The sequence below is a fragment of the Sceloporus undulatus genome, chromosome 1 (genome assembly GCF_019175285.1).
Source record: "Sceloporus undulatus isolate JIND9_A2432 ecotype Alabama chromosome 1, SceUnd_v1.1, whole genome shotgun sequence".
NCBI classification, from domain to species: domain Eukaryota; kingdom Metazoa; phylum Chordata; class Lepidosauria; order Squamata; family Phrynosomatidae; genus Sceloporus; species Sceloporus undulatus.
In genome coordinates, this window is record NC_056522.1 from 116,988,028 (window position 1) to 117,000,181 (window position 12,154).

The 12,154-nt window shown below is 37.5% G+C and overlaps 1 protein-coding gene across 2 annotated transcripts in view; it reads left to right on the top strand.

Moving 5' to 3' along the window:
* The window catches only part of USP45 (ubiquitin specific peptidase 45), a 72,614-nt gene that overhangs the window by 17,123 nt on the left and 43,337 nt on the right, over positions 1-12,154 (top strand). For both annotated transcript variants that reach the window (XM_042441065.1, XM_042441157.1), the window contains exons 5-6: positions 1,189-1,289; positions 10,722-10,873. In XM_042441065.1, the coding sequence (XP_042296999.1) occupies positions 1,189-1,289; positions 10,722-10,873 (253 nt within the window). The remainder of the gene's footprint in view (positions 1-1,188; positions 1,290-10,721; positions 10,874-12,154) is intronic.

The window sequence follows — 12,154 nt, forward strand, 5'->3', positions numbered from 1 at the left end:
GGAGCAGTCACAAAAATTACCTTAGGGGGCCACACTTGGTTTCAGGGCCACACTTCATCCACACTGACCTGTGTGTTGTCTCTAGGGATCAGACCTTAGTTTCACTACTGATGTCAGCTCCTGATCCCTACCTTGAGACAGCTGTGCCAAGCAAGGGAAGTACATAGCTGTGTCTGGAGTGGGGAAAGAATAGAACCCTTTCCATCTTTCTCATAACTTTATGTGGCTTCCTGTGAATCTGTCAGATTTACTGGAGCAATGTGGGATGCACTGTTTATATCAAAGAGCATCTGTATTTTCTAGACTTTGGTCAAAGTTGAATTGCTAGAGTTCTCCAAGCAGTAATTCAGCTTCTGCCAAAGTAGATAAAACATTGCCAATTATGGTTAAATTCACACCAGATTCATAATCTGGTCTCCCAACATCTATACTTTTGGTGTGAAGTAGCATTGGGAGAGACAGAGGGTTTCAATCCTATCTTCCACTGCTGTGGACAGAGGGTTTCAATCCTATCTTCCACTGCTTTTTATCCATTTATCAACCCCTGTCCACCATGCCAAATCTCTTGGAGAGGATTTAACTTGGACAGACAGTGTGAGGAAAGTTTTTTTTTAAAGTTACCAGTATGTCAGCAATATTGATCCAATCCGAATAATGCCTTCCGATTGCTGCTTTCAGCCAAAGAAATAGATTTGGGTGATCAGATTATAAATCTCCTGTGCCTCATTTTGAGATTTATTAACTGTGATTTAGCATGGCATGCAGATTGGCTCATAGTATGAGCAGTACATTGAAAGTTACTTTAGTGTAAGAAAAAATATTGCAACATATTTTTAGGGAGAACAAAATGGATATGAAAGTCTGGCAATTATTTTTTCCCATTGTGTCAAGTACTGGAACCATATTTTTGCCTGTTAGCTATAATTGCTTTATTCTCTCCTGGAAACTTGCCAGGTACCAATAAATTGGTCCAGGGATCATTGCCTTGAGCAGCACTGACCTAAGACACCTCTTCTTTTATAGCAGTTGTACATTGTAGCTCATATAGAGATAGTAAGATGCAGTTCATGTAATGGTAGCTCCTGTACCTTTCTTTTCAGATAAGAAATCACAGTACTTGAATAGTACAGTAAGAATTTGATCATTGTCTTGAGATTAGTTATTATAATATTGAAATGCTTGTTTTAGGTGTTATGAATGTAATGAAGAGCTGTCAACACACTGTAACAAGAAGGCTTTGGCACAGATAGTTGATTTCCTCCAAAGACATGTTGCTAGAAATGAATCAAGTAAGTTACCTCAAGAAATTTTATGTGGGTCTGAAATTGATATCCTCTTCCTGTTTAAAAATGTTAGTGTTATGAGATTCATGGACCAGAATGGCCTTTAGGAGTCCCTAGTTTTGAGCCACCTTGCTGTAGTGGTTTGATCGTGTGACTATAATTCTGGAGACCAGGGTTCAAATCCCCACTCAGCAGCCCCAGAGGAAGGAAAAGGCAGTCTCCCTCTAAACAAATTGTGCCAAGAAAACCACTGAGGATAGGTTGTCCTTAGGGTCATCATAAGTTGGAGACAACTTGCAGGCACTCAGCAACAGTGTGGCTGACAACACTTCAACAGATTATCAAACAAGTTTCTGAATTACCTTTAGGATAGTAAGTAGATGTCATTTGTAGACAGATTTGGGCTGATTTATTCACAAGTCATTGCATAATGATTAATGTGTACATTGATTAGAGGTTCCAAGGTGTGGTTTCTTGAACGTCATGTTATAGGATGAATTATAGACTAAGATCCTACGTGTGCACACAACTCTGCATGCACAGTTCTGTGTCCTCTCACCTCTTGGCAGCTATCCAGCCCCAGGAGTATTCTCTGCTGTTGTAACCCATCAGTAAGGAAGGAAGGTGGGAGATGATTCAGACCATACAAAAGTGACTTGTTTCAGCTTGGGAGGGAAAAGAAATAAGAGTACACTCTGAAATGAAATGTACCCAGTTTTTTCTTATCCCAGGAGCAATTAGATCTTTATGGTTTGAACTGCTTCCCCTTCCCATGATAAAGAAAAGCAGCAGTCCCTACTAGGGCTTAACAATCAATAGGAGGCTTTTGCAAAGTGTAAAGGCAAGAATGCAAAGTACAAAGGCCTTCAATCCCCATCCAAAAAGAGAAAAGAAGCACTTATGCATGCTTAAATCACTAAAGAGATGCCAGTCATAGACTCTAAAGAGGATCTTAAGTGACAGTGTCACTATTATGCCCAAAATAAATGTTTCATAAATAGTGTACTGTAAGTTCTCCTGTTAATGTCCTGTGAGAAGGTCCTGAGGGATCAAGGCTGATACTGGCATGGAGTGTAATCCAGGTACACAAAACACAATTAGTGCTCAGGAAATAGAATAACCTTGGCATACCATTTTTAGTACATATGGACCATGTGCAGTGCAAATAGTGATCTTCCACTGAATAATTCAAGAATATATCTTGATTTTAGGGTTGGACTGCCTGTGTGCAAGTAGGTTTGAAGGACACACAGAGCTTTTAGGGGTAGCTTAAACAGATTTACCCTAGGAAAAAACGCAACAAATTACTAACCAATAAGAGACAGTTAATTAGACCTAAAACAGATGGGCCAAAAGGACTACTGCCGGCCTGCGTTGGGGGCATGGCAGTTAGGTGCCACATGCCCCAAATGTGGCCAGAAGCTGCGCCGTGGCCGCCAAACCCAGAAGAACTAGGTGGAAAAGGAGTGGCTGAAAGCTGCTCCTTTCAGCAGCTCAGTTCAGGAATGCAGCGGTGGCCTGGATCAGGGCTGGATGTGTGCAGTTGCTGCGGTCCCAGCAGAAACGGTGGTCTCACCATGGTCCTTTGGGGCCATCTGCTTCACTTCTCTGTTATAGAGACCTTATAATACAATCTCATGTAGGTTTTCTCCAAAGTATGTTCCACTGATTTCAACAGAATTGACCAAATGTGTAGAGGTTGAAAGTAATTGAAATGTAAAAATTGACAGGTTGCTCAGTCAACCTGATCTAAAATGAAAGATCAGTGACACCTTTGTTAGAAAATGAATAGGTTTTTTAAAATTATAGATTTAAAAGGCTGATCATCTAAAGATTTTACTTTCTATTTGATATAGATTTATTTTGTCATGTGTGCATGCAAATAGATTCTTTGCCTAATAACCAAAGCATGCTTCTCTTCCTGTTGAAATAATTAAAAATTCCAGTTGGTTATGTGTAATGCTGCTGATTTTCACAGGAATTAAACATAGGAAATTTAGTGCTGGGTGAGACTAGCAACACAAGTAATCATTTGACAGGGACTTCTATTTCCGTATGGCTCCATCACCTTTTTTCTTTTTATCCTTTGGTCTCTTTTTTTATTCACCCGCTTGTCATTTGTGAATAGTGGGGTTTTTTTTCTCATAGAAGAGGGGAAAAATACTGTTTTAGATACATGGACATTGGTTCTTTTTTCTAAAGTAAATTAAAATTTTGCATTATGATGATGTGTATGTTTGCTAGAAAATGGTGGCCATTTGCATACAATTTTTATGTGGAAATGTTCTTCTTGGAATTGTACTTAAAGTGCATATGAGATGTAAAGATGGCATGTTTATTCAGTGTAATTGTGATTACATTTAGTAAAAAGACAACTATATTGTGAAAGGAAGCCCAGATTTCCTAGTGAATACACTGGGAAAAACAGAAGTAAAATGCTTGTTGTTGGTATACATGTGAAGAATTAGCCTGGTAGCAGGATGCCTGCTTTTTCATTTAGCAGTTTATATTCAACTTCAGCTGCAGAAGTGTTCAAATTATATTACTTTTGCATGACTGGCCTGGGGAATTACATTAAACATTTGAGATGAACCCAAGTGTGGGATTCCCAAAAGAATGCTTGCAGCTGTGTGGATTTCATATCTGATCTTATGATTTACCCTGCCCAGCAATGTGTGTGCTCTCCTTTCTTCTTCTTCCTATCTTATTTTTGCCTTCTTTTGTCTACTCTATTAACATATTTTGTGTGGCATAACTTGGAAAAATAAAGGAAATGTTTTTTGAGGAGTAATCACCCAGCAGAACCTAGTTTTCTGGAAAAGGTTGTCAAACCATTATGTGGCATTTAACAGACAAAGTAGGTGCATTATTGTCATGATGGCCCATTTGTGAGTTTCATATGAACTTAACACACATTTAGGACACAGCAACCATGCTGAATACTCATGCTTTTGTCTATCTTTTTTCTAGGAGAGAAGTAAATTAGACGTATGGGTGGATTTGATCACTAGATATAAAACTAATATGGATTATTTTCCCTGCATATTTTTCTTTCACCTAATAGGAAGACAAGTTTTTGATCTTCTGGTGTGCAAATGGTGCTTCAGATATGAAAAGAGGGGAATACAAAATAAGAATTTCTTCAGATAAACTGTTTCCCTTAAGGAGTATTTCAATTGTATATTTTCCTCTGTGAACACTTCTAATTTAAGAAATATGCAATATGATATGTAGGTCACCCAGATGAAGAGGATGAAGACAGATGATTGAAAAGTATTAAATATTTTATGGACTAAGGACTTTTCTTGTACAGTATCTACAGTCTTGGAAAATCTGTCAGTATTTCATAGTTTTGGGCAATGTCTTTTTATTCTGTCAGAGCCCTATAATTAAAACAGCAGTTTGCAGTCTTTGTCATGGATTATGCTATGATAATGAATGGAAAATTTGTCACATAAGCCTTCAAGCAATCATACAAGAACAGAATGGTCGCTTAATTTTTCTTTAAATTCAGATAAAAAAAGCTAGCTCAGTTTTCTAGAAAAGAACAGTGGCTATCACAGTATATTTGTAATGGTGGTATGATGTGAATGTAGTAAAAAGGAATGATTGCTTTGTATCATGTAACCCTGCAGCTGGATTGCTGGAGGAATAGACAACAGAAAAATCTTGACCTTGGAAATCGTTCTGTGGTTTTGTAATATTTTTGCAGAAAAAAGAAGTACAAATATACTGCCTAGAATCCTAGATGAAAGCAAAACAGCAAAATTTTTGGATTTTAACATGGTATACCATCTGTTCATCTTGTTGACTTTCTGTTTTAACAAGAATGTGGGAAGCATATGTGTGTGTGTGCACTTACATCTATGTGCATGCATACACACAAACCCCTTAGTACAGTTAACATGATTTATTTATTACTTAAATATTTCCATACCATCTTTCAAAATGAAGAATCTTTCAAGGAATTCACAGAATAAATGAATGTCAAGCACACTTCAAACTTGTATGTTTGTTAAGTCAACAGAGCAGGCTGTAGGAAAAGATGCTTGTGTTAAAAGCATTGACTCCTCCATCCAGCAACACTGAATACAGAAGAATAGGACAGGAGAAGTTAAACAGAAGTTGTGATCCTATGCCAAGTTTACTTGGGTCTGCAGAACTTAGTGGAACTTATATACAGTCTTGCCAACCTCATCTGTCCGGCCTTTTCTTGGAGTCTCTAGACATTTCAGAGAGGCATTGGGGGCTTCACAGAGGTTGCAGTGGGGAGTGCATGAGCAAGCATCCTTGTGTTTGATATTTCCCACTGTGAATTTTAAATAGGTTTATAAAATAGGTCAGGGAAGAGAATAAAGAAACCTGGGCCAATCAATGCTACAAGGTCATCAGAGGTCTAATTAATGATGAATATGTACAGTTGGCCCTCTATATTTTAGGGGTTTCTTTTATGGATACGCCCCCGAATAGGAAAAATCGTGGGACCTCAAGTCCCATTATAGCCAATGGTGCATGACATGTATGTGACTGCATTGGCATGGCCGCATGCACATGCCGCCATTGACAATAATGGGGCAGGGTCATCACCAGATGCTCCAATCTGTGAATAGCTAGTTTGCCAACACTGAGGGCCAACTGTACATATTTATTAAAAGCAGTACTTTCTGTGCAGAGACTAGCTAAGATGATGAGCATAAATTTCATTTCCTTTGATGGTTGGCTGAACAGTCTGATCTCATGTGTTGCTTTTCAAAAACAGTTCCAATGGAACTTACTCAAAAGTTACTGTGAACAGAATTATAGCTTTGATTAGTTGACCTCCATAGATTTCACCTTACCTGGACAATTCAGTCTTTTGCAAATTTACTTATCAGCAAGTCCCACAGTGTTCAGAGTGTTCCTTCTCCCAGGAAACTGTGTTTAGGTTTGTATCTTGAATTGTGGATTGGATTTTTAAGAACTAATAAAATACCATTTTGTTAATATTTCTGTCCTTCTTAATCTAATGAGCTGTTCATATGTATAATTATGGCTTCTTGTATTCTATAATTCTGTGAGCATTCATCTCTAGCAACAAAACTGTCCTGTTTACTGTTTATTTGCATGTGTGTGTGTGTGTTTTGTTTTATTTTTTCCTCCTCAGTGATTCACATTCAAGATTCAGTAAACAGAACCTTGCTACTTGTGTGAAGCTGTCATTTAACCATGAAATGAAATGCTTTTATTGAGTTTGCCCTGCAGATATGGTCCGCTGTGGCAGTGCTGTCCATATTTGGTGGCTGTGCAAGGAGAGCCAGGTGGTGCTGCAAAGCATAACACAGTGAAGCGTGGACAGATCTAGGTTTGACATTTGTCATCCTGCACTGCTGAAGGGGAGAGAAAAATCTGCTTTTCCATATGCTTCTGCTTTAATTTTTGCCCGCAGTTTTGTCCAGATGGCCTTGTGAGCATTGTTTACTTTAAGATGTTGGCCCAGATGTTGTTGGATGCCGATGGAGAAATGCAACAACTGTGGCAATCCAATATGCAAATTATGTACATAATTTTGGTTTTTTAAGAAAAAAATAACCAATCTGTTTATAGATTTTTAAGTGTAAATGCCCTCTGCTTTAATTCATTTTTTAAAGATGAGAACCAGTATGGTACAGTGGATTGATATTGGATTTAAAACTAACGTAGGTTTAGATCTGTGCTCTGCCACATAACTCATTGGGTAATGATGAAACAGATGATCTTTTAGCCTAACCTAATCCCATAGGGTTAGTTTTTGAGAATAAAATGAAGTGGGGAAAGAGAAGGAACATATCTAAGGCATCTTGTAGCACCTTTGAGACTAACTGAAAGACAGAAGTTGGTAACACGAGCTTTCATAGTCCTGAGCCTACTTCCTAACCCATATACTTATCATTGAGGTAGGATAAAATTCATTGCCTGCCTCCATTTGGGTGAGACATAGCTATAATAAAGATTTCCCCCCCCCCATTACCAGTGTATTGCTCTGGATATCCTATATGTCTTATGCCATGGAAGGTGTTGCTAATTTGCATTCTTGGACAACACATGCTTCAGTTTGCTGATGTTGCTAATAATTTAGTTGTGCATTGATGGAAAGTAAACAGAGCATAGTTCATGTGGACTGCACTGCTGTTGTGCAGGATCCAACCCTGCAAGTAGGCTAAGTGAGGCAGCTGCCTCAAACAGCACATGCTAAGGGAGGGGAATAGCAAGAGTGTGTGGTATGCCTGAAGCCGCCAGGTGTGGTGGAAGAAGAATTCCCTGTGTCAATGTTGAAGTAATATTAAGTTGTCAGTTCAGAAGGCTTCTGTACATGAATTAGAGGTGGAGAGAGAGAGAGATGTCATTTTGTTATTTTCCTTAGGCAACAAAATATTTTGAGCAAGCCATATTGCTGTGTTGTCTTTATTACTTTCAGAAGAGCTGAATTCTTAACTTGCTTATGAACTTGATGGTAAAGATAGTCAAGCAGCCACAGCACTTGTTAAATATCTTTGGAATGCTTCATATGGTGAGTTTCCCAGGCATAGAGATTACCCCTGGTTAGGAAAAAGGACACACATTTTCATGCATGAAGTAAAGTGCTTGTGCTTTGCCAAGAATATATGAATTGTGCAGTTGAGGCATGTTATCTTTATGTACAGTAATGGGGGAAAGTAATAGATGAGGCATCCACAGAATCTCCTGGCATTCTTAGTTTGGTTTTCACTGGCTTGCATTAGTGGACTAGGAAGTGTTCCATATCATTATGAGCTTGAAGGAGTGGGGGGTGGAATTACAGACCCAGGCATAATTTTTAAAAATATGTCTTGAGTGGAAGGCATGCAGATTATGTCAACAATCTGATGTCAAATATAATAGGTATTTTAACTATGTTTGCTTTCTCTCCCCCTCCAATTTAATTATAATTCTCCCACAACCTTATTTTTCAAGAGAGGATGCACATATCTAAGCGTAATGCATAAAGAAATCTTTTGGCATGAGAGTTCTATTAATGCAAATAGGTCTGTTTAGTTATTTCTCAAGAACACTTAATGAGTCCTTAGTATGTAACTCATTAGGACAAATATATGAATTTATATGTCAAAATGTAGATTGTAGCAGAGCAGCTCTTGGCATCCATTAAGTCCATAACTTGTTCACATTGACATGCATTGTTAATCAATACTTGAAATGCTGCAGATGTCAGTAATGTTCATATTTAGTACAGCAGCCATGACAATATGAAAGTTGCTAGTAGAAATCTAGGCTAAATAGTGTGTCTCAAGTCTTCTCATTACCTCTAGGCTACAAGTTAATGGCTGTCTAACTTCACTGCCCTGTATCTATTTAAGCAATAAGGCAAATAGGAAAATACAAGGATGATGTACTGGTAGCACATTATATTATAATTTATTAAATATATTGAATTTTACTGGTTTAAAACAAATAGTAGTCTCCTTTTGCTTTTTGCTGGAATTTAACAGATCCACAGTCCAATGCACAGGTATGTTATAGGGGCCAGTGTGACACTCCTCTAGCAGTTGAAGATGTGATTTAAACGCTTGCAAACTTGTGGGCAGGAAGAGAAGGTTGAAAACCAGTACATCCCTATAATTCAGTGGTGGAATCATGTGGTTTTCTAGATTATATTGAACTGCAACTCTCAGTATTCCTCACTATTGACTATGTTGATTGGAACTGCTGAGAGTTGTAGTGCAACATTTATCATGCTTCCCACACTGGACTAATAGAATTTGATGGGGCTTACCTTTTAGTAAGCATGGATAGGTTTTTGCTGCATAATTCTCATTGCTGCATCACTGGAACTTTTTTTGGTAAAAAATAAAATAAAACTTGACTTTCTAAAACTAGGAATGGGGTATCCTCTGCAATTTACAAGTTTCATAAGAGGTTGGGTACCCCACATTACACAGTGTGGTAATCAGCTGATGGAGGAGAATGTTGTATTTCTCCTGAACATAAAAATATATATTAAAAAAAAAAAAAAAACCAAATGCTGGATCCAGGCTCTTAACTGAACATGTCTTTTGTTGAAATCAATAAATTACTAATTGGCTACATTGGTTTTGATGGGTAGTAAGTGCAGTCTGGATCCTGAATCTGAGTGTTACTTTTGACTTTTTGAGAAAATAATGCTCTTCCCTGCACTATGCATGCATTTCTTATAGAGGCTATAAATAAATAAATAAATATTGCATATTTCAAAGGACTAAAAACTGGGTGTGTGAATTTGACTGTGAATTATTGGAGTGATACCAAAAAGTGTCTAGATTAGAAAATATTGGCTTCACTGTAGTCCTTCAGTTTATGTGTTGGCACATAGAAAATAATGGTGGGTTGTTTTTTCTTTAAAAAAATTAAGATGAAAAATTGAGCGCAGCTGAATTAGTCTCAAATGCCTTTGGAGCACAGAGTACCCATGCTTCTATGAGCCATAGATGCCAGTAGCGATACCCATCTTGAAAAATGAAGCCAAGTTGTGCACTTCAGAGAAACACCTGAGGCATTGTGAGACAGAGAAATTGGCTTGTATATTTGCGTGCGATACAGCCTTTGGATTTTTTCTCTCAGGAAATATATTAATTTGGGAGGGGGTTAATAAAGACACTTTTTTTAGAAGTAACATTATCAGAAATATCATTATTTTTTTCTGTTTTAATAAGTAATATTTTTGTGTTTGGTAGGGTCATTTGGAGGAATTTTTAATCATTTTCCTATTTTTAAGTGTGGTGTTGTTGTTGATCATAATGTAACCAGAAATTGATTACTAACACATTGCTTTTGAAATAATGAGCAATGGCTAATGCATTATTTGGAAACAGTAATTAGCAATGCTTAATGTACCTTTTAAGAACTTATGAAAAGCTCTGTGTTTTTTTGCCCTTTAGTAATATGATCCACGAATATCTAGAAAGAACGTGAAACTATGCAGCTAGACCTCTGTCACATATGATTCTATTCCACTGTCATTGTTGCATGGGACTAAAGAGAGACTTAAGCATATTGAAGATACATGTACCAGTATAGTCTACATTTTTTTGATATGCCTGATCCCATGTCATATTATAAACTGTTTCTCCTGTTGAAGAAACAGAGGTCTAAAGTTTCCTTGGACCTGAAATTTTTTTGGATCCTGGGTATTGTATCTACATAAGATAGAACCTAAATTTCATGTATGCACCATAACATTCATATATATTCTTGTTATAGAAAGATTTGGTAGTCAGAATCTGAGTACTTATTGCCTTATAATTTTAGATGTTTGCAGATCTGTGGAAGAGCGTGTTCTTAGGAGTGTGTTGTCACTCCTAAGTTGGCTTTCTTTAATAAGTGTTCACAGACAGTCTTCATTATTTCATCTTTCTATATAAATTTCATAAGTACATAGTAGCCACTGATCCTGTTCTTGTCCCATTAAAGGTTCACCCTCAAAAGTTATATGGCTACATGAAGAAAAAAAGGAAGCAAGCGATATATTAAAGGGGAAAGGCATCAGTTCCAGCTGGGCATCTGTTCCAGTCAAAGGCATTAATAATTTAGGAAATACATGCTTCTTTAATGCTGTCATGCAGGTAAGATTAAATATCTTCCCATATTCTGAAATTTGACTGTGACAAAGATGCAAGACCTATGGTTGCATACCTCCTTTTCCCAGGTTCAAAAACTAGCAGATAAAAACTTTGATAGGGCTGTGAGTAATTCTTTCCCTCTGTAACACTGGCTTCTCAGAACAGCTCCATCCTGATTTCTGAGAACTTACCTAATACTTTCAAGAATTTCACACTATATCTAGAAGTTTTTTTGTCTCCCTCGGTCTTCTTTAAGGATAGGCCTTTGAAGACCAGATGTTACTACTGCTGATTCAAAGGATTTTTGTGGAGTACTCATTTTACCTGAAATAAATATAGCACACTTGTATGTTATCGTATAGGATCTTGGGACTATCCTACAATCTCATATTATGTCATCATAGCACAGCATAGAATGCATATACAGTGTGTAGTTGATGTCACACTAAATTCCATTTTACTCATTTAAAAGAGAAACAAATGGGATTACTGTATATACTCAACTGTAAGCTGACCACGTGTATAAGTCGAGGGTAAGTTTTGGGGCCAAAATGATGGATTTTGATACGATCCGTGGATAAGTTGAGGGTAAAACTTTGGGGCATGTAACAAAGCAGGTAAAGGACAAAGCAAAGGAAAACAATGCCAAAAGCTTACAAATTCCAGCAGGCATAACTATTTGTGCTCACCCTAAAGGCTGGATGGATGAGAGAGTAGAGGAATTAGTGCTACCAGGACAGATTTAACACTCTATGTCTTTCACCAGAGTATAATTCCCTTTTAAAATAAGAGTCAAAATACAGTACTGTACTTACATTGACCCATGGATAAGGCTACTCAGGTTTTTGGTGTCAATTTTTTGTCCATAAATTTCTAAACGTATACATGAGTATATACAGTACTCCTCCGCTGCTTCCATGCTGGGTTTCCTTAATATTGCTAGGTCATCACTCTTCCAGTTTTTCTCTGTAAATGGAAAACACTGGCTCTGTCTTGCATGGCATGGTACTATATTTCCTTTAACATCCATCCAGCAGTGACCATTCACATGATGAAGATAAAAATGGAGATGTCGTGTTTCTAATCATACGTTTTGAGGGCACTTTTCTAATGGGAAACAGAGGAAGTGGAGAAAGGGTTAGTACCACGTCCCCAAAACAGCTTTCCAAGTTACTGACCTGCAATGCAAATACACTGGGCCCTTGGTATCTTCTTGAGTTTGGTTCCAGGTTTCCCCACTGTCATATTTATAAGGAATGTATACAGATATATCTTCAAAAAAAT